The sequence below is a fragment of the Dipodomys ordii genome, unplaced genomic scaffold (genome assembly GCF_000151885.1).
Source record: "Dipodomys ordii isolate 6190 unplaced genomic scaffold, Dord_2.0 Scaffold45, whole genome shotgun sequence".
In the NCBI taxonomy this organism is placed as follows: Eukaryota; Metazoa; Chordata; class Mammalia; order Rodentia; family Heteromyidae; genus Dipodomys; species Dipodomys ordii.
In genome coordinates, this window is record NW_012267261.1 from 13,413,539 (window position 1) to 13,436,628 (window position 23,090).

A 23,090-nucleotide genomic window follows, 5' to 3' on the forward strand; every position below is an offset into this window, starting at 1 on the left:
CCCTGGGTTCAATGTCTCAGTACCACATAAGCAGAAAAAACTGGAAGTGGCACTGTGGCTCAAGTGGTAGAGTGCTAACCTTGAACTGAAAAGCTGAGGGACAGTGCCCAGACCCAGAGTTCAGGCCCCACAACTGCCACCCCTCCCCCCCACCCCCCAAAAAAGAAAACACCCTATGAGTCTGTTGAGTGGAGGAATTACACACACACACACACACCCTTACCCTCATCCATCTGTACACAAACACACACGCACACACACACATATCCATCTGTAGCCAAATTTTTTTGTGTGTATGTGTGTGGGGGAACAGGTGGGAAAGGTTAAATTCAGGCAAAGTCCATTGTTCCCAAGGAACAAGTCAGAATCTCTACCAGAATCTCTCTTTTCCTTCTCAGATGTGGCAGAAAGTGAGCTAGGAGAGCAGGAACATTGGGTGTCATCTTCACCACTAGTGGAATAATAACCTGGCATATTTGGGGTTCTAGGTACTTTTTTGTTTTTGTTTTTGCGTAGGTTGTGGGGCTTGAGGGCCTGCACATTGTCCCTCAGCTCTTCAGCTCAAGGCTAGCACTCTACCACTTGAGCCACAGAGCCACTTCCAGTTTTCCAGTGGTTAATTGGAGATAAGAGTCTCATGGACTTTCCTGCCTAGGTAGCTTTGAACTGTGATCCTCAAATTTCAGCCTCTTGAGTAGCTGGGATTATAGGCATGAGCCACCAGCACCCTGCATATTTTTTTTTTTCCTAAATATACTGGTCCTAGGGCTCAGACTCAGGGCTTAGGACTGCTTTTCCTCCCTCCCCTCCCCCAAGGCTAGAGCTTTTACCACTTGAGCCATAGCTCCACTTCAGGCTTTTTGCTATTTAATTGGAGATGAGTCTCATAGGCTGGCTTTGAACCATGATTCTTAGATCTCAGCCTCTTGAATAGCCAGGATTACAGATTGTAAGCCGCCAGTGCCTGGCAATATTTATTCAATTAATAGAGAAATTCAATTTTTTCCTTTAAAAGGAACTGTAGAAACGTGCCATCAAAATGAATATCCTAGTTTTGTTGGTTCCTAGGATATGTTACATCTTTTTTTTTTTTTTGTCGGTCGTGGGGCTTGAACTCTGGGCCTGGGCACTGCCCTTCAGCTCTTCAGCTCAAGGCGAGTGCTCTACCACTTGAGCTACAGCACCACTTCCGGTTTTCTGGTGGTTTACTGGAGATAGGAGTCTCACGGTCTCTCCTGCCCGGGCTGGCTTTGAACCGTGATCCTCAGATCTCAGCCTCCTGAGTAGCTAGGATTACAGGCGTGAGCCACCAGCGCCCGGCTTATTGTTACATCTTTATTTTGCTCATTATAACAGTATTAAAGGCAGAACTATAAGAAACTAGATGTCATGTAAGTCATGTTATTTATACAATAAGAGGCCACATATATGACATGGCTTCTTTTTTTCTTTTGGTAATGCTAGTTTTAGCTTAGGCATTTGAGCCATACCTCCAGCCCTATAAGGCACATATAGTCTTAAATTAGAAAGAACAAATGAGGGGCTGGGAAGGTGGCTCAGGTGGTAGAGTGCTTGCCTTGCATGCATGAGGCCCTGGGTTCCATTCCTCAGCACCACATAAGCAGAAAAAGCCAGAAGTGGTGCTGCTCCGTCTCAAGTGGTAGAGTGCTAGCCTTGAGCTGAAGAGCTGAGGGACAGCGCCTAGGCCCAGAGTTCAGGCCCCACGACCGACAAAAAAAAAAAAGAAGAAAGAAAGTGAATATAAATGATGTGCCAACTAAGAGTTTTATAGGTAGGTGCTCTAGACTAAATTTGAATGAAAAGACCACAAAAGTAACTCCTAAAAACCATGCCTCTTGAGTGATCCATTAAATTAGAAACATTGTACATGTGCCAGTTAAGGTAAATTGTTCTTATAATTCCTCAAGTTGTTAAATCCTAGCTGTAATCTTTTCTTTTTAGTGTAGCAAAGTTTCACAAAAGGAAAAAACTATATTCCATATAGTTTGAAATAATACTTGAAAAGTAAATTTGTCTTGAAAGGCCAAGTAGAAGGTGAGCACTCTTTTCTGAAGCTCTCATGATCTGTGGTCTGTAAGGGTGAGCTGATTGCAGTTATTCTTACTAGCATGTATTAATGGTACAAAGGAGTTTCATGGTGGGTCCATTGTACAAGAAGGTCTTCTGAAGAACAAACCTCTGTTCATCATTTCAGCTAGATGGGTACACATGGTATTTCTTTCTGAAGCAGTTCTTTGTTTCTCTTATAGAATTTTCATCTCATTGATTATCACCTGGCAGCATTCATCACAGTGATGCTTGCGAGGAGGCTTGTATGGGCCCTCATCTCCGAGGTATAACAGCTCATTCACTATGTTCTGTCACTTGGAGCTACATTGACTTGCTAGCATGTGTTCACACTGAACATGTGAATTGTCCAAATATAATTTAAGTACAACTGTAAGTTGACTTCTTTATTAACCCCTGTGTGAGTTGTGCCAATATATTTAAGAAAGGCTTTCCTACAATATATTGAAAATTAAAATGTGAAATAACTGAAGTGTTAGAAATCTCATTTGTAGGTTAGGATCTTGTTTTCAATTCCTAGACATTATTTTTTGTATTATTTTTACTTTAATTCTAGTAAAAACAACCCAAACGAACAGGATGCATTTCAGGTAACTCCTAATCTCAAGAGTTAACTGTACACCCATGGTTGAATCTAAAATATTCTGTTTCAGGTAATGCTTACTTGAAATAGTTTATGAACCATTTGTAAAATTTGCTAATAAGAAACAGTTGCTTGACTTTATTAAAACTTGGATTTTTAGCAAGGTACTGATAGCTCACGCCTGTAATTCTAACTACTCTGGAGGTTGGGATTTAAGAGATCACTGTTTGAAGCTAGCCTGGATAGAAAAAAGTCCATGAGATTCCCTCCCCAAAATAACCAGCAAAAAACTGGGCTGGGAACATGGTTTAAGTATGGAGCACTGCCCAAGCAAGTTCAAACTCTAGTACCAACTTGACAAAAAACTTAGAACTTTTAAAAGATAATGCTAAAATTTGCATAGGATTAAACTGAAAATTAGTATATAAGATAACCAGGCAAAAGAGGAAGGAATAAGAGCATTGAATTTTTTTGGGGGAGGGGGGCAGGGGAGTTAATGTTGAAATTTGAGGACAGGGCCTCACACTTGCTAGACTGGTGCTCTACTACTTGAGCCTAGCCCCCTAACCCTTTATAACTTTAGTTATTATCAGGTAGAATCTCACATCTTGCCCAAGGCTGACCTCAGATGATAGTACTACCTATGGCCCTATGCATAACTGACATTATAGTTATGAATTACCATGGTTGGGTTATTGGTTGAGATGAAATCTTGGTGGGGCTGGCCTTGAACCTTGATCCTTTTGATGATTTCTCCTTCTGAGTAGCCTGAAATATATGCATGAGCCACAGTACCTGGCCTTAAACATCTTTTAAAAATTGTTGTTGATAGAGTTGGTTTTTGGTATCATTTTTTGTATATTTATAAACTCTACTAAGTTTCATATGTTTTATCTTCTAGCCCATAAGTACAAAAAAATATTAAGTAGAGTGGCTAATAATTTTAATCTTGGAACTTATATTCCAGTGTAAAATTTTAAATGAACAGTTGGTGTAATCACAACTGAGCCAGTTTTTCAGTTTTAGAACATACACAGTCTATGTGAGAGCTCTGTAATTTTCAGGAACTGGATTTCTGCAAGCACAGAGTAATTGAAGAAGAGAAGTCATGATCTGAAAGCCACTTGACTGACATGAAAGACAATGGTAGTAAGATTGTTTCTCACAGTGGAAAAGGCTGTAATCTTTCCTATAGGTTTGGTATTTAAATGAAGAAAATAAGGCTTACTTTTAGGTATATTGAGAAAGAACTTTAAAGGAACTTGGAGTTTTATTTACATTCCTTAAGATAGGCAGGGAAAAACTTGAAGCTCTTTATTGCTTCTCTTACTAACTTCCTAATAATAGTTTAGTAGCCTTTGTACAACCTTAATTGGAGAGCACATTACTGTTTTCAAAGAAGCTGTAATTCTTATTAGGAACAGAATGTTTAAGCTAACTTGAAACGGATTTTTGTGTATGTGCATGTATATCCATATGCACCATTAACAGGGCTTGAATTCAGGATCTTATATTCTTGCTGAGCTTGCATGCTCCTGTCTAGTGCTCTACCACTTGAACCATTTTACTGGTTAATTGAGAGTCTTGCAAATTTTGTGCCCAGGCTTCAAACTTCGATCCTCCAGTCTTAGCCTCCTAAGTATCTAGGATTACAGATGTGAGTAACTGACGCCTGGCTAAATTTAAACTGATTTTTAGAGACTAATCTGTACCTTTATCATCAGTAAGGGAATGTTAAATAATTGGCATATATCTACATAATGGATTAAGCATTATGGAATAGTATTACAGCCATAGAAAGATCAGAGAGTGTTTATGTGCTACATGAAGAAAGCGGAGTGCTTTTTAAAATAGTGTTTATGTCAAGGCAGATAGAGGAAACAAACTGTTACCTGATTTTGTATAAATAAGAGATTATTGGGTGCTGGACAAGACCAGCAGAAGGGAAGCTTTCTATTCTGTCACTCTATATATTTTGTATTTTGAGTTGTAGCATTGTATGAGGTTTTCAAAGACTAAAAACTGTATTGCTACTTAAAAAAAATAAGTTAGATAAATTCATCACGAGTCATTTTTTCCTTCCATTAAAATACTTGTCTTAGCCGGGGCCGGAGGCTCACCCCTGTAATCCTAGCTACTCAGGAGGTTGAGATCTGAGGATTGCGGTTCAAAGCCAGCCTGGGCAGGAAACTCTGTGAGACTCGTATCTCCAGTAAACCACTAGAAAACTGGAAGTGGCGCTGTTGCTCACGCAGTAGAGCATTCACCTTGAGGTGAAGAGCGCAGGGACAGCGCCAAAGCCGAGTTCAAGCCCCACAACTGACAAAAAAAAAAGTCTTTTTCCTCCTCATATCACAGAAAGGATTCCTAACCCTGAGAAATACTGTTCACCTAGGTAGACTATTTTTAATCACCTGCAAGCTAACATTACTCCTTTAATTGCTCCCAAGACCAAAAATAAGTTTAGCTGTTCTTTTACCAACTTGAAGCAACTATGTTTTTTCTCTTTGTGGCCAGGCATGGTGGTGCATGCCTTTAATCATAGCACTTAGGAGGCTGAGGCAGAAAGATCACAAGTTCCGATAGTCCTGAACTATTCCTTGTGTTTATTAGAAAACAAACACACAAAAAAACTATTTTTCAAAAAATTGGTTTTGAAAACACAATTTGGTGTATCTTCTTTCCTTCTAATCTTTATATTCATATAAAGCTTCTTACATGTATTTTGGTATGTTAGGGAATTTCTGTATTGTCATAATAACATAGTGTCATGGATAGTTTCATATTCCTCACCTGACTAGCATTTGTTTGTTTATCATTCAGCTCTCAGCTAAATACCATTCACCCAATCCCCCCCTGTACTGGATTTTTTTTTTGGGGGGTGGGGAGGGGGCTTGAACTCTAGGGCCTGGGCATTGTCTCTCAGCTCTTCAGCTCAAGGCTAGCACTACCACTTGAGCCACAGCTCCACTTCTAGCTTTTTCTGCTTATGTAGTGCTGAGGAATCAAACCCAGGGCCTCATGCATGCAAGGCAAGCACTCTACCACTGAGCCGCCTTCCCAGCCCTTTGTCCTGGATTTTGAACTCAGCTTTGTGCTTATTTGGCTTGTCTGCTCAGCCTGGTGCTCTTAACACTTGAGCCATGCCTCCAAGTCTAGCCTTTGCCGATTATTTTGGAAAGGAGTTTCATGGGCTTTTCTGCCTAGGCTAGCTTTAAACTTCAATCCTAAGATACTGTAGCCTCCTGAGTAGCCTGAATAGCTTGGATTAAAGACATTGGCCGCTCATACCTGCCTTTAAAAAATCCCTTTCCTAAAGGAAGCTTCTCTAGGTTAATGTCTTCTAGTACATTATTCTTTTCCTGTAATATTAATGAAAATATGATTGTGGAATTTTTTTTTTTCCTGGGGCTTTGAACTCAGGGCCTCATGCTTTGTTTTTGCACCCTTTCTCACAGCTGGCACTGTGTCACTTGAACCTCATGTCCACTGAGCTTTTTGCTGACTGTTTGGAGATAAGTACTGGATTTGCCTGCCAGCCTGGCTCCAAACCTTGATTTTATCTCTCAGTCTCCTAAGTAGCTAAGATTATAGATGAAGTCAGTAGAGTTTGGCTGACTGTTGAATTTTGTTTATTTGTTTACTTATTTATTTTTGTCAGTCATAGGGCTTGAACTCTGGGCCTAGGCGCTGTCCCTCAGTTCTTCAGCTCAGGGCAAGCGCTTACCACTTGAGCCACAGTACCCACTTCCAGCTTTTTCTGTTTCTGTGGTGCTGAGGAATCAGACCCAGGGCCTCATGTGTGCAAGGCAAACACTCTATCACTGAGCCACCTTCCCAGCCTCTAATATTTGTTTTTTTTGACTGGGCATCTTCATAAAGACCTAGTCTTCTTTAATTAATATATTTAGTTATTTTTAGCCACCATTAAGTCTCTAGGACCCGGTATAGGATCTGTTTCATGATAGTGGTTACAAGCTTGCATTTTGGAATCAGGTAAAATTAATAAGTAAATCCAAATTTTCTTGCCCTGGTAACATAGGGCAGAGCAGCCTTATTCCTAAACTGAAATTCTGATGAAGGCATTAAGGCACAGCAGCACTTGGCATGTTAGCCAGTGATATGGAGCCATTTGTCCTGTTCTGGCTAAATATAGCCTGCCCCCTCTCCATCATTGCAATCTAAGCCATCATCCTGGTGTGCATTTGACAGCTACTTTGCATTTGTAAGTAACCATGTAGTATACATACCTACACAGTGCTAATGTCATTTAACCTCAAGATAAACCAAATGGACATTGAGAAATATGTTACTAGTGACTTCTTCATGTATGAATGTCATGGAGGGTATTCATACATGCACCATTCCACACACCTCTGATGTAATCAAGAGATGCTGTAAGCACAAGATGTATGAATATGGATGCTTCCCCAGTTAATATAGTTGCATACTGTTTCATGAGAAACTTTTAAAGTAGGAGTATACCTTAATGGTAAAAGAGCTGGGAAATATACTAAATGCATAATGTATGTAATTTCACTAGTTTGTCATATTTTAGTATGATGTGTTGCACATAGTTATGTGGGCTGTGCTCTTACACAACTGAAGTACAGGCATTTGGTTTACATTGGGTTCCATAAACACATGGGTAAAGATGTATTCTACTATAACATGGTAGCTAATCCGAGGGTCCTAGGTTATAGGATTTTCTTTTCACTGTTCTAATGAGACCATAAGAAGTCCATTTAATCTTTTTTTTTTTTTTGAGATAAGAGTATTACTATATTGCTCAACCTGGTCCTGAATCTCCCGGCTCACATGACACTTCTGCTTCAGCCTCTCAAGTAGCTGGGATCACATAGGCTTCAGCACCCAGATCTTCCTTTAATTTTGTGGGACCATCATAATATATGCAATTCACCAGCTGAAACATCACATAGACCATTACAGTAGTATATGTTGTATGTGTTCTCAGTGCTGTATAGTGTGTTCCACAAATGTAGAAATGGTTACATGTGGGACTTGACAAGGACCCTGATGTGTACTGGTGACTGCAGATAATTTTTACCCTTTTTCTAGCTCTAACACTGCTGTTGTAGAAGTTAAGGGATCTCTGTTTTTGGAAAGTTTGTCTTTCCTAGAGCATGTTGGAAAAGAAGCAGTTTAAAGCTTCAAGTTTTGACTAGTATGTTTTCTTACTCTATGCACCCAGTTTTAAAGATTTAAGATTAAAGACTATTTGAACAGCTGTGATAGAATTGAAAGTGCTTTGTATTATTTCCATGTGTGTAGATCTTTATTTATATAGGGCTCTGTCAAGGAATATGTGGTTATTTTGTGAAGCTTATTAAGCATTAACTCAGCATATCGTTTAGAGGTGAAGATTCAAAGGACAACAAATAATAGTTGTTGCTCCTGAGGTTCTTTGAGTATGGTCATAAGAAACACTAATAGCATTCCTTTATGTACATTAAAAATCACAGGGAGATTGTTAAAGTACACATTCCTTTACTCAAAATTTTATTCCTCCTTCCTGGGCAAGGAAATTAAGAGATTTATGTGTTTAATCAGCAGCCCAAATGATTTTGATGACTAGGTATGGGCCATGTTTGAGAAGCCCTAGTGTAAACAAATTGAAAATAAGCTTAAGAATTTAAAGGTCTGTATGAAGTACTGGGATACAAGGAAGAAATGACCAATTGCCTAGAGAGGTCTGGATTTTCAAACATTAGGGAGATAAAAGAGTTAAGCAGTCCCTTCCTCTTCTCCCTGCCTCTTCTTCTGCCTCCCTTCTTCTGCCCCTCTTTCTCTCCCTGTCTTCTTAATAGCCCGAGATGACCTCAGACACAACTTTCCAACCTCAGCCTTCTAGCTAGCATTATAGCTGTGTATCAGAATACCAGCCCCTGCCAATATTTTAGGCAGTTTAGCTTCCACTAAACCTACTAAGCCCTTATTTGAGCCGAATTGCTTTTGAATAAGATCATTTACAAAATGTTTTTTTTGGTGCTTCCAAACTTTCAGGCCACTAAGGCAGGTGCAGCTTCTATGGTTCACTACATGGTTCTGATATCGGCTCGCTTGGTGCTACTTACTTTGTGTGGATGGGTGCTTTGTTGGACCCTCGTCAATCTCTTTCGAAGTCATTCAGTCCTCAATCTCCTCTTCCTTGGCTATCCGTGAGTACTCCAGTTTTACATTTTATTAGTAGAACTTGTTTGCAAATTGTACTATAAAAGAGGGGAAAATGAGAATCTTCAAATATAAACTAAGAGTTAAAGAAATTAGAAAATTTTTGGGTATGTAACTTGCTCTCTAAGCTGACTGCCTGAATCAAGATTAACCTTGAGAAAACGGAAGTTGCATGGCTGTGCTACCAGTGAGAATATTTTAGTCAGCTCTTTTCTCCAAGTAAAGATGTCTAAGAGGTTTACTCAAATGGCTTGTGACGTTTTCTCAGTTTAATTTAGATATATAAAGAAGCTTGTTTATCCTTAGAGGTTCTCCACACCCCACACAACGAAATAAGCATGAAATTTAAACGAATTATAGGTTTAAATATATTTAAGGCAAAGTCTTTACTTTTTGAAACTTGTAAAATCTTTTATATAAACTTTAACAATTGATTTTTTTTTTCTTTCTGCCCCTCAGTCCTATCCATCTTTGTCTGTCTTTGTTATTTCCCCTTCATTTTCAGATAGGGTGAGTTAGGATTATCTGTGTGGCTTCTAAACCTACCTTGAATCTGGACACTGCTTTCCATACTTCCTACATTACACTCTAAATCTCTATCTAGTCATAGGCTAGTCTGTTTCATTGTAGCTAGAATGATTTTCAAAATGCAGATTTTAATTGTGTTACCAACAGCCCTCCACTTTATTTGGCCATATTAGGGTCTGATGCTTGTTAGTTGTATTGCTTTGGAGCAATACAATGGTTTGAATTCAGGGGCTCAACACTCATTAACTGGTGCTTTAGCACTTGAGCCACATCTCCAGCTTTGATTTTAACTGGTCATACTTCCTCCTCACGCATGCAACTGAGCCTTGACCCACCTACTTTAGTCTCTCTGTTGTTGCTGGGATACCAGGCACATAGTACCTCTTCTAGCTTTCCTATGTGTACGTGGAGTCCCCTGGACTTTGATGCCTGGGCTGGCCTGGAACTGGGATCTTTTTAAACTCAGCCTTCCATGTAGCTTGGAAAGAAGGCATGTGCCACCACACCATGAATGTGTTAAGAATGGGTCTTGTGCTCTTTTCTGTCCTTGCTGGCCTTAAACCAAGATCTTCCTATTGTCAGTTTCCCAAGTAGCTAAGATTAAAGGTGCAAGCCACTGGAGTCCAGATGCTTTAGTTATTTTATTTATTTATTTGTTTTTGTTGGTTGTGGAGCTTGAACTCTGGGCCTGGGCGCTGTCCCTCAGCTCTTGAGCTCAAGGCGAGTGCTCTACCACTTGAGCTATAGCACCACTTCTGGTTTTCTGGTGGTTTATTGGAGATAAGAGTTTCATGGAGTTTCCTGCCCCAGGCTGGCTTTGAACCATGATCCTCAGATCTTAGCCTCCTAAGTAGCTAGGATTACAGGTGTGAGCCACTGGTGCCTGGCTAGTGTTTTTTGTTTGTTTTGTTTTGTTTTTGTTGTTGTTTTTTCAGATAAGATCCTGCATTCTTTCCTTGGGGCTGACATTGGATTGCATTTCTCTTATATTTCCCACAAAGCTGGGATTACAGTCATGAGCCACCATGTTTTCGCTTGTTTGTTGCCTAGGTTGCCTAACTTTTTGCCTAGGTTGACCTCAAATTATAATTCTCATCTCTGCCTCCCAAGTAGCTACCCCTTTCCTTATAAAGCCTACAGTAGTCTTAAGCCCATATACTATTGTATCTTGTGTTTTATTTTACCTTCTATCTGGTGTCACAATACCCCACAAAATCATACTAGTCTACTATATGTGTTTATTGTGCATGTGTTTGAGTTGGCTGGAAATCAAGAGGCCTTCTTGATATTAGCTGAGTTTGGCCACATACCTGGGACTGCCTGGCCATCATTTCAGGCAGCTGGAATAACTCAGTTCTCCATCCTGGCAAACTAACCTAGGTACATGTACAGGAAACTGGTAGAACATTGAGAGAGTAAGCCTCAGTGTCCAGGAGCATCTCAAGCTGCTGCTGTCCCCTGTCTCCTGATAGCTCATGGGGCCGGAACACAGGTACACTGTTGAGCTCAACATGTGGATAGGACAGGTTACCTACACAATGTACATGACTCTTGCCTCACATTCAATTTGAGTCAGCTTGTGTCTCAGCAGTGTTGAACTTCTTGCAGCCTTCTCTAGTTGTCAGTTTTGCGTGGGTGAGTTTTTGTGCCTGAGGCTTGTACTTACTCTTCGCTCCTCCTAAGGATGTAGTCACAGTGGATCCTGGAGCTTATCACTAACCATACACTTATTAACAAGCTCAGCTTTTCCCCTCTATAAACAACTATGAACACATGTCACTTGGAAGTTATGTTTTTGTTAAATATTTTTTCTTTTAGTTTTTTTTTTTTTTTTTTTGGTTCCGTTTGTGGGGTCTGAACTCTGGGCCTGAGTGCTGTCCCTCAGCTCTTCAGCTCAAGGCTAGTGCTCTACCACTTTGAGCCACAGTGCCACTTCCGGCTTTTTTCTTCTTGTTTATGTGGTGCTGAGGAATCGAACCCAGGGCCTCCTGCATGCAAGGCAAGCGCTCTATCACTGAGCCACCTTCCCAGCCCTCTTTTAGTTTTTTTTTTAATCTGAATTTTTATCAGCGAAGTAACTGTTTTCTTTACATAGGTGACAAAGTAGAAGCTGCCTAATGATGACTTGAAGTATTAAAGTGTTTAAGATAATAACAGTTGGAGTAACTATAAGAAGTTTTCAAGAGACCTGGGGATACATCCTAGTGTTAGAGAATGTATTTGGCATATACTTAACATTTGCATACACTTTTTTTTTTTTTTTTGCCAATACTGGGGCTTGAACTCAGGGCTTAGGTGCTATCCTAAGCCTCTTTGTGCTCAAAGCTAGCACTCTTATCACTTGAGCCACAGTGCTCCTTCCAGTTTTCTGGTGGTTTATTGATGTAAGAGTCTCATGGACTTTCCTGCCCGGCTGGCTTTGAACTGCTGGCTTTGAACCACAATACACAGATCTCAGCTTCCTAAGTAGCTAGGATTATAGGTGTGAGCAACTGATGCCTGACTCTTAACACATGTAAAGCCTCTGGCTTCAACCCTAGCACCAAAATGAAGCTATCAAAGTTCTCAAAATATTCAGGGCTTTTTTTTGTTTTTGTTTGTTTGTTTTGAGGGGGAGTGGGAGGTGATACTGAGGTTCTGAAGTCAGGATTTCAAACTTGGTAGACTGGTGGGATACACCTGAGCCATAGCTTCAGCCCTGTTTTTCCCTGGTTATCTTTTAGGATGAGGTCTCACTTTGTATCCAGGCATGTTTCTGATCCTTCAACTTCTTGTCATTGCTAGAATCACAGGTACAAACCACTGCATCAATCTTCTCTTCTATGGAGATAGATCTTAGCAGTTTTTCTCTTTGCATTGGCCTGGGCCTTGTAATCTATCCATTCTCAGCCTCTCATATACCTTGCAATGACAGGTATATGCCAGTACATCCAGCTAGAGGTTAAGAAGTGGTCTAATTTTTTTTTTTTTGTCAGTTGTGGGGCTTGAAATCTGGGCCTGGGCGCTGTCCCTTAGCTCTTCAGCTCAAGGTGAGCGCTCTACCATTTGAGCCAAGCGCCACTTATGGTTTTTTGGTGGTCTGTTGGATATAAGAATCTCACAGACTTTTCTACCTGGGTTGGCATTGAACCACAATCCTCAGATCTCAGCCTCCTGAGTAGCTAGGATTATAGGTATGAGCCACTGGCACCCGGCTTGGGGGGGGCCCAACTTTCCTTCTTTCTTTTTTTTGTCGGTCGCGGGGCTTGAACTCTGGGCCTGGGCGCTGTCCCTCAGCTCTTCAGCTCAAGGCGAGCGCTCTACCACTTTGAGTTACAGCGCCACTTCCGGTTTTCTGGTGGTTTATTGGAGATAGGAGTCTCACGGTCTCTCCTGCCCTGGCTGGCTTTGAACCGTGATCCTCAGATCTCAGCCTCCTGAGTAGCTAGGATTACAGGCGTGAGCCACCAGTGCCCGGCGGGTCTCACTTTTCTGCCCAGGCTGGCCTCTAACATTGATCCTCTATTCTGTTTCCCAAGTAGCTATTATTATAGGTATAGTTATTTAAACAAGTAGCTAATATTATAGATACAAATCTTTAATAAAGTAATATTGCTTAAAGAAATTTATTGTTCTTCTATAACTTTTTTTTAGGGGGTGGTACTGAGATTTGAAATCAGGGCCTTGCACTTGTTAGATAGATGCTCTATTGTTAAATTGTGCCTTCACCCCAAATACTTGGAGAAATTTATTTCATTAGTCAAATATTTTTCGAGAGCCTTTTCTGCCCTGGTTCTGGCCCTAGTAAATAACTGAAATCTCTGCTTTGTAGAGCATAAACTGAAATGAGGGGAACATAGTCCAAGAAAATAGTATCCCTCCCTACCTCTTACCCTTACCCCCACGCCCAGTCAAAACTGATAAAAAAAAATAGTGCTAACATCTGGAGAGAAATAGCCAGGACAAAGGTGAAGTAGTGTGGAAGCAGAGGCACGTACCCCTCACTAAGGAGATAGTAGAGGAACAGGGGAAGCCATGTGAAAGTTAGCTGTCAAAGCCATGTGATATACACAAGAAGTGTGCTAAGGAAATCCTTGTTGTGGTGGTGTTTATGCTAGTGGAAATAGCAGCCTGTTTCTAACAAGAGGGTACATTGATGTCCATCTATCTAACAGTCATTTAATATCTTTAAAGTTTGTCATAGAAGTTTTTTGCATGCATGAAAATAGAACAGCGAAACTGTTTTTAGTCAGGAGAGTGAATGGGGTGGTAGATAGTGATGGAGGGAGAATGTTCATTGAGATGCAGTGTTTATATGTGTGGAAATGTCATAAGGGAGCCTAAGAAATGCTAATGAAAAATAGTCACAGGACAATATTTAAACATGAGAAAGTACACACAAAATTAAAATAACAGAATACTAATCAGTTTAAATATGTGAGTTTAAATACATAATGTAAGTGTAAATCGAAAGCTTATACTTTAGAAAAATGTTTATCCGGTATTTTAATAAAGTGATGATTTGTAGGTGGTCTCTATTATTGTAATTTTGTGTTGTTTCCTATTGTCCAGTCAGTGCATATAGCTTTTGTGGAAAGAATTTCTCATCAGGTTATATTGACGCTGGTGGATATTGATGGTGGTACCAGATGTGCTCATAAGTATGTCTGGTCTCATTTTCATGCTTGCCCTGTTTTACAGGTTTGGTGTGTATGTTCCTCTCTCCTGTTTCCACCAAGACAGCAGAGCTCATCTTCTTCTCACAGACTACATGGTTCAACACCAGGCTGTAGAGGAAAGTGCCTCCACTGTGGGCGGTTTGGCCAAATCCAAGGACTTCCTTTCCTTATTGCTGGAGTCTCTAAAGGAACAGTTCAATAACACCACTCCCATCCCCACCCACAGCTGCCCTCTTTCTCCAGACCTCATACGTAATGAAGTGGAATGTTTGAAAGCAGATTTCAACCATAGAATCAAGGAAGTTCTCTTCAACTCCCTCTTCAGTGCCTACTATGTTGCATTTCTCCCCCTGTGTTTTGTGAAGGTGAGCAATTATCTTGTCTTACATGCTCCCTGGATTTGTGTTTAAATTACATAAACTGGGTATTTCTTGTTTAATCCCCCTTTTCTCTGTCTCCCCTTTGGCAGCCTGGATGGTGGAGTTCGGCTGCATCTGGAGTGCACTAGTACCGCTCCTGGTTGGCGGATAGGTATTTCCATATATGTGATGCACCCGTGGTAGTCCCCTTTTTCTTTCTTTTAATTTACTTCTTTTTTTTTTTAAATTTTATTTTGTTTTTTAGTTTCCGGGGAGAATAAGAATTCTTCTTACAATACAGTTGTTATGTAGTAACCTAAGGGAACCAAGGTTTCAATAAAATTCAGCCTTCTCTGATTGGTATCAACAGGATTATCAGAAGTTTCCTTGAGTTGAATCTAACCTTTAAACTTCAATTTATTTCAATAGACAAGAAAAGTGGTCTGGATGTCACTTGGCCCAGAATCTTGGGGCCATTTTAGTGTCCTTCCTCCACCCATTCAGAAGCACTTCTGCAGCCGGAGTGGTCCTTGAGAAGCACTCAGTTCTTCTAGGAAGGAAACACTTAAAAATACTATCACCTCTCCCTCCCAGTCCTAACTCATACAGCCAGAAAGTCAGGTTGCAGGACTTTGGAGGACTCTGATCTTGAACTTTCTGCACGGACAGCAGGACAACCAGTGCATGTTGACTCAGTGTGGCATTTGTCTGCAGGGCATATGTACACGCAACCCATCCCTGCCTCTTCACCACCAGTGCATGATTCATTCTCTCTCTTTTGATCTTTTCCAGAGTACTCAGTACTATGACATGCGCTGGTCATGTGAGCATCTCATCATGGTGTGGATCAATGCTTTTGTCATGCTCACTACACAACTGCTGCCATCCAAATACTGTGATTTGTTACATAAATCAGCTGCTCACCTGGGCAAGTGGCAGAAGCTAGAACATGGGTCCTACAGCAATGCGCCCCAGCACATGTGAGTAGTTACAGGGTAAATCCATGTAACACTATTCTACATGCTGTGATCATGTTGATTTGCTTTGTGTCATTCTTATTCTTGGCTTTGAACATTTAGTTTTTGTTTACATGGATGCTATTATCACGCTAAACCAAATATAGGGCCATTAACTCATTTCCACCACCACCATCCCCCTGACCCCTTCTTAAATATGTCTTACCTTTCAGCTGCCTAGTCACTTTACCAGAGTATAATTTGGGTCCCAAGCTGTACTTCAGAGTTCTGTTCAGTCTAAATCCTTTGCCCAAATTTAGAGTCATGATGTATTTTAAATTATTTTTATAAGACTTTAAGATTGGTCCTTCCACCTTCATTGCCACAGCTAAATAGTTGCTAGCTACACATCTCACACTTAAAACAGCTGGAATTGCTTTTCTTATCTGTTTTTAATACATGCAGATTTGGTCTATTGTTTTTCCTTTCTGTAATTTTTTTCTTTTTATTCTACCTAATCTCTCTACTATTTCCCTGCTTCTCCTATACTTAAATGGCTGTGAGTTCTCAAGTATTTCTTTCATCTGCCCTTTTCAGTCATTTCTCTGCATGGCCTCTTTCATACAAAACAGCTAACTTTAGAACAACCTTTTATTCTCTCACTTCTGAGCCCATCATCATACCTTTCAGACCTGGACCATCTTCATCTTCCTCCCTTTTATTATTTGAACATTTCACATATTTCATTCCCTACCAGTTTTTTGCCTAATTAAATGGGACAGATTGAGGTGACCTCCCTTTCCCTCTCCCCCTCCGAGTTCTCCCTTCAATTATCTGCCTTGATGTCTGATACAGATTAGCACAGGCCTTCAAGCCCAGGAACTGAAAGAGATTGGGCCAGGCTGAAAAGAAACCCGACTGTGGGCAAAGGACAGATTTCAATAAAAATTGAAAATACAATCCACAGTACTAGTACTGTACATCTTCAGGCTACTGATGGCACATGGCCATGAGGTGTATCATCACTTTAACGCTGGTAAGTGTGAGCAAGGCCGGTGGAACACTTTCTGAACTGGGAAAGCTTCAGGGTGCTAGAATAATTTTTTTTTTTAACATATCTAAACTGCTGTCCCAGTTCTTACCTTAGGAACTAACCTTTTCCAAAATCAGGAAGAGAAGAATTAACTTAGATTTTTTTTTTAAAGCTTAACCTGAAGATCCCTATCCCCACCCCAACTCCATTACATTGATGCTGGAAAGAATGAAGCTTTTTCTTCCCTAACTTCTTTCCCCTAGAGAAACCTCTGTAAAAATAAACCAAGAAAGCGGTAAAGAGAAAAGTGTGTGTGTCACTACCTTGTACGTCTCTGTGTTCTACTGTGTAGCTTCTCACATCTGTGAGGCAGTTGAATTATGTGATAAGCAAACTGGCTCTCTGTAGCTTTGGGGATATAATTCTGCAGTAAGTGTCATGCTAGTGTGACAGTATGTTGATTCTCCTCTGCTCCTATTGCCATCAGCTTTCTCTTCTTATTTGTTCCCTATCACTCTCACAGTAGACTGCTCACTTGGGATGGAGATGATGGCACAGTTGCTTACACTATGTGCTTTGGCCCATAGATGCCTTACTGCAATATTTATCTGCTCATTCTCCTAAGCCTCTTAAGTCCTTCAACACTGAGTAATGGTATCACTTAACAGGCACTATGTGTTCCATAGCAACGAAGTTATCATAACAACTCCTTTCTAACTCCTTCCAGTTTGACCATGGAATTACTGTACTTTCAGAATTCAGGCACATGAAGCCTCGAATGTTCAATCTCTTCTGTACAAATACAACTGGCCTTGCCAGACTAACTATCTTAGCTGTTAATTGTCAATATGCTAACATTGCATTTCTTTCTCTCTTAGTTGGTCACAAAATACAATATGGCCTCAAGGGGTGCTGGTGCGGCACAGCAGATGTTTATATAGAGCCATGGGGCCTTACAACGTGGCAGTGCCTTCAGACGTATCCCATGCCCGCTTTTATGCAAGTACCACTTACTTGTTTTCAAACATAGCTCAGAGCTAAATGTTAGGCTATTCTTTGTGTAAGCTCCTAGCAACATGTAACACGTACTATGAAGTCAGCACTTGCAATATAATTATTAATGGAATAGTGGACCATATGCTTTGGGAATGTCTTTTGAAAGGGAGTTTGAAGGCTATGTGTCATTCCAGTTTTAATAGTGTGCTTGGATCTATTGTATTTAGTATTGCTTGAAACTGGGAAACTATTGTTAAGACTTCTTTTTTTCATCTTAAAATTTGATTCTGTTAATACTTTGGCTTAATGATGCCCTTAAGATATAGTGTACCTGTCTTTATTTTTTTTTTAATGTTTTATTTTTTTGTGCTTGAACTCAGAGCCTGGGTGCTATCTAGCCTGAGCTTAGTTTTGCTCAAGGCTAGTCACTTTGTCACTTTGAGCCACAGTATATCATTTCCAGCTTTTTGGTAGTTAACCAGAAAAATGAGTCTCACAGACTTTGTTGCCCGTAGCTTTGAGCCACGATCCTCAGATCTCAGCCTCTTGAGTAGCCAGGATCACAGGAGTAAGCCACTGATGCCTGGCATATTTGTCTATTTTTAAGTGTTTAATACAGTAATAATGTGATGTCTTACATTTTTGGAATTTGTTACATATATTATCCTTTTAAAAAGCTTCCACTTTGGAAGTTTGATACGTTTTGTGACTTTTAACTTGGATTTGAGAGAAAAACCTTAAAAATTAAAAAAAGGGAAAAGGCAGTAGATACCCATTAACTCCAGTTCTGTACTATTTTAACTTGTGCTTTGGATCATGTTCTATTTCATTTTTCAGTTTCTAGAAATTCTGGCCATTAGTGGCAGGGTATTTATAAAAAGGAAGGTCAGGCTGGGAAGGTGGCTCAGTGGTAGAGTGCTTGCCTTGCATGCATGAGGCTCTGGGTTCGATTCCTCAGCACCACATAAACAAAAAGAAAAAAGCCGGAAGTGGCGCTGTGGCTCAAGTGGTAGAGTGCTAGCCTTGAGCTGAAGAGCTGAGGGACAGTGCCCAGGCCCAGAGTTCAGGCCCCACAACCGGACCCAAAAAATTAAAAAAAAATAAAAAGGAAGGTCATCTGACTGGCTAATGAGAATGAGGAACACCAGGCATATTCCTTTGAATGGCAATCACATTCTAAAATAGAACTAGAAATCCTTTTTGGACATACCTATATCTTTCTCCCTCTGTGCCATCAAGTTCCTTGTAACAGTACATGGACTCTTTGGTTCTGCAGGTACTTACTTCAACGGACTCCTCAGCTTTATTCTAGGAACTTGCATCAGAGCAGTATACTTGTATGCAGGCTTGCAAAGTCAGGGCGAGTGGGAGATTGAGAAAGGAGCATGGGGAGGGCTCTTCAGTGCTTGTTCAAGGGGAGCACCTTAACATTTGAGCCACAGCACCACTTCCAGTTTTCTGGTGGTTAATGGAAGTAAGAGTCTCATGGACTTTACTGCCTGGGCTGGCTTTGAGATCCTCAGATCTCAGCCTCCTGAGTAGCTAGGATGACAGGTGTGAGTCACCGATGCCTGGCAAGTGAGTAAGGAGTCTATACCAATTCCTCCTCAAGGGCTGGGAAGATGGCTCAGTGATAGAGTGCTTGCCTCTCATGCATGAGGCCCTGTGTTCGATTCTTCAGCACCCATAAGCTGGAAATGGTGCTGTGGCTCAAGTGGTAGAGCACTTGCCTTGAGCTGAAGAGCTGCAAGACAGCGCTCAGACCCAGAGTTCAGGCCCACAACGGACAAAAAAACAACCCAAAACCCAATTCCTCCTCAACTCCCATGCAATTGCCTTAGATAAGTGGGCTCATGTCAGACCTCCATAAGTATTTGGTTTCTCCACAGGATATTTATCTAGTTCAGTTGGCAGGATTTTTTTCTAGGTCATTACTAGCTTCTTCCCCTTAACCTGTTTAGTAGCTTCTACCACTTAACCTGTAGTAGCCAGGTATTTTTATAACTTTTCCTTTCCTACTGTTAACTGGAATCTGCAGAAAGATGAGACAAGTAACTGGTGATTTTAACTGACCAAATAAGTTTTATAAGTGCTTCTCAAAGTGGTTCTTGGACCCATTTGTGTGTAAATTACCTAGTGGAGTCTTTTAACCATTGATCTAGGTCCTTCTCTCAGGGTTTTGAGTCAGAATCTGGAGGATCCTGGGAATTTTGTAGCATTTGCATATTTGGAAATGATCCTTTGGCAGATTGAATGAAGCTTGGGAACATTTATTTACAATGTTCCTGTTTACCAGTAGTTGTTATTAGACTTTAAAACCTGACTTCATCTTTATTATTTAGATAATTAGTACATCTAACTGCAGTATAGACCTTATAACAGTTTTGCTTTCCTTAGTCCTAAAACATCACTTCTGAGCCAGCTTATTTGTGCTATTGCTGGATGTCATGTAACTAAACCAAAGAAAGATTTTTTTTTTCCCCCAAGGAAAGGTCCTAAGAACCTGGGTCTCTTTCAGAGCTTAAGATAGTTTGTCTTTATTCTCAGGTTTAAGCTTTTAATACTGAACTTCATCTAAAGTCCTATATGGAGAGGCATTCCTGTAATCCTAGCACTTTGGAAGCTGGGGTAGGAGGTTCAAGAGTTTAAGAATTTGAAAATGACCTAGACAATATAGGCTGTGTTTCAAAAACAGTTATTAATTCCACTTAAATGCATTTTTAAAGAACATATGTTATACTACGAGTTACTACTACAATCTATCTTCATTTAAATTTAAATTTAGGACTAGACTGGTTAAGATGAATTGTTAGGTAATGTTCCCTTGCAACCTGTGGTCTATACCATTCTTTTCATGGAACATTTTTATTAGTCAACTGGGATTTAGCCCCTTAGACTGCAGAGTTTGATGAGAATGGAAATAATGAACCCTGATTTTAGTCTAGCTCTAATGCCTGCTTAATTTTTTATCCTTCCTTGCCTCGTCCTTTTGTTCCCTGTTTAATATTCACAGTAAATAAATAAGAACATAGATCCATGGTATAAAGGCTTTCAGTCAGTAGCCATACTGGGTTAAAAGTTGAAGGAAAAAAATAAGAAACACTATTGATATGATTTCCTTCTTTCAAAACTTGTGTAGTGATAGTGTTTATATTGTAGCTTAAGAATGATTTTTTTATATTATTCAAATAGTATATTTTGAATGACTATATAAGTAGCTACATTTATCTTTAATTACTTGCCTCTTGAGTTACAAATCCTAAAATATTTCCCATTTGGTCCTTTACCAACTCCTCTCTGTCGTAGAAAAATGTACTTTGGGTTATCTTAAAATATAAACCTGCATTATTAACCTAGAGACATCTTTGTAGGCACTACTGTTTGGTGCCAGATTCCTTTTCATATCCCAGAGGTATTGAAATAAAATTTACTTCATTATTTGTGAGCAAAAAGGAAACCATTTATTTAAAATGAAAAAATAATGAAGTGGCCTGATTGAGGACAGGGGCCTAGCTCAAATGCTTTAGCATTTACTTAACATGCATAAGGCCCTGAGTAGTTCAAATTTGAGTACCATCAAAAACAAACAAAAAGAGAGACACCTAGGTTGATATACTAGGTTGATATATTTGTTATTGCATACAAAAACCTATAAACATGAAATTATCTTAGATGAATTTAACAAACAGTAACTTTGGTCTTTCTGTGAAATAATGTTTTGTGTTTTGACTTCCTTACAGTTCCTGTTTCATCGTCCATTAAGGCTGTTAAATCTACTTATCCTTATTGAGGGCAGTGTTGTCTTCTACCAGCTATATTCCCTGCTGCGGTCAGAGAAGTGGAACCATACACTTTCCATGGCTCTCATCCTCTTCTGCAACTACTATGTTTTATTTAAGCTCCTCCGGGACAGAATAGTATTAGGCAGGGCATATTCCTACCCTCTCAACAGTTATGAACTCAAGGCAAACTAAGCTGCCTCTCAATAATGAGGGAGAACCTAGATAAAAATATTTTCATACGTTCTATTTTTTTCTTGCGATTTTTATAAATATTTAAGATATTTTATATTTTGTATATTATTATGTTTTGAAAGTTGGGAATGGTAAGGGATATTAAATGTATCCACAAACAAGGTGATGTGATCGTTCATGTGTTAGTATATATGGGAGAGAAGCCTCCAGTAAAAGTTGGATTTGTATGGCTCTGGAATAACTCATTGTGTACACATCTCTGCATCACTTGACAGAACACCTTTGGTGTGTTTGCTTTCTTTTCAACTCTTCTCATCCTTAGTTCTCAGCTGGCCAGTAATGATTGCTATAAAGGGAAGATGAGTAGAATTGCCTTCTAGCCCTAGCCTCTTTTAATTCAGCTGGCTAATTTAGCCAAAATGAATGAAGAGTCCAGGGTGGGGTTCTTGCCTTCTGTGAGGAAACCTTTTTGATATGGGTCTCAGATGGTTTGTCTACCTGTGACATTTAAAGGTACTTTTGAATAAGTTTCTATCATGAGGCTCAGGGTTTTGCTGCCACTTTTTCTGTTTTTCCCTTTTTTTTTTTTTTAATCTTTTTGCTTCTGCTTCCAGAGATTTTTCTTTTACCCTTAGTTGTTTGAAATGGTATTTTTCAACAACAGAAGTTTTTTTAGAGTACTCACAGTTGTGAAGGAGATGAAAGATAGCTGGATCCTTGCGGGGAAAGATGAGGTTAGTTGAAAATATCTAAGTAACTAGAAGAAAGGGCAGGTCCTCACCTTCTTGGAGGCAGACTAGCAGCAGCCATTCATAGTGGCCTAATGTTTGGAGTTAGGGAAAGTGAAATACAAGTTCCTGTTTTGTGGATCTATATCCAAAATATGTGCTTTAAGTTTCATACTCAAAGGTTGGGGATGTAGCTCAATGGTAACATGCTTGTCTAACATGACAGAGGCCCTGTATTTGATTGCCAACACCACAAAATAAGTAAATAAATAAATTTCATATTGCAGAACCTTCATGTTTTGTGAGCGTTACCATAACAAGATCAATCATGTAATTCATAAACTGGATGGAAAAATTCTTAAAAGAGTTCTCAACAAGAAACCAGTCTAAGAAATAGGTGCATATGTAGCTACTTAACTGACCACTTTCATGTGTATCATGGCTTCCTTAAGTATGTTCATGTGCATACTTGTTTTAAAAGTTAAGTGATTTGACATCCAGCCAGTCTTCAACTGTTCAGCAGACACAGGCTGACCTCCAGGTCCTATCAAGGTTTTGGATATAGCCATGAGTAAGAAATGTGGGGCCCTTTTCTCAGATTACAATTAAAGGTAGGTGGGACAGATCACGTAATAAGTCTATTTATATAAAATGTGTCTGGTGGTGGTGATAGGTGCAGTAAAGAGTAATCAGGATGGGGGAACAAAGTGGTAGAGATGTTAGACAAGGCATCTTTGAGGAGATGAATTTTGGATATCAGGCACAGCAAGATTGGGCCGAATAAATAGCTTTGGTGAGATGATCCATGTTATAGGAGCAGCAAGGCTGTTGGCCTTAGGTGGGGACAAGTTGATATATTGGAAGAATTAACAAGGGAACCAGTGTATGAAGTTAGTTGCTATTCAGAGAAGTGGTTCAACCTAAAAGTTCTTTTGAAGAAAGAGCAGGGAGCATCTCACTGCTTTCATTGTTGTCTTGATGTTTCCCTCAGCTAA

The 23,090-nt window shown here is 39.9% G+C and overlaps 1 protein-coding gene across 3 annotated transcripts in view; it reads left to right on the forward strand.

Moving 5' to 3' along the window:
* Tmem39a (transmembrane protein 39A) overlaps positions 1-21,597 on the forward strand; it is a 31,878-nt gene extending 10,281 nt beyond the window's left edge. For 2 of the 3 annotated variants that reach the window (XM_013019448.1, XM_013019447.1), the window contains exons 5-10: positions 2,271-2,354; positions 8,696-8,850; positions 14,072-14,414; positions 15,201-15,388; positions 17,276-17,396; positions 21,134-21,597. In XM_013019448.1, the coding sequence (XP_012874902.1) occupies positions 2,271-2,354; positions 8,696-8,850; positions 14,072-14,414; positions 15,201-15,388; positions 17,276-17,396; positions 21,134-21,367 (1,125 nt within the window). In that variant the 3' untranslated portion in view covers positions 21,368-21,597. The remainder of the gene's footprint in view (positions 1-2,270; positions 2,355-8,695; positions 8,851-14,071; positions 14,415-15,200; positions 15,389-17,275; positions 17,397-21,133) is intronic. The other variant, XM_013019449.1, reaches the window with a different exon arrangement.
* Positions 21,598-23,090: the final 1,493 nt, after the last annotated feature.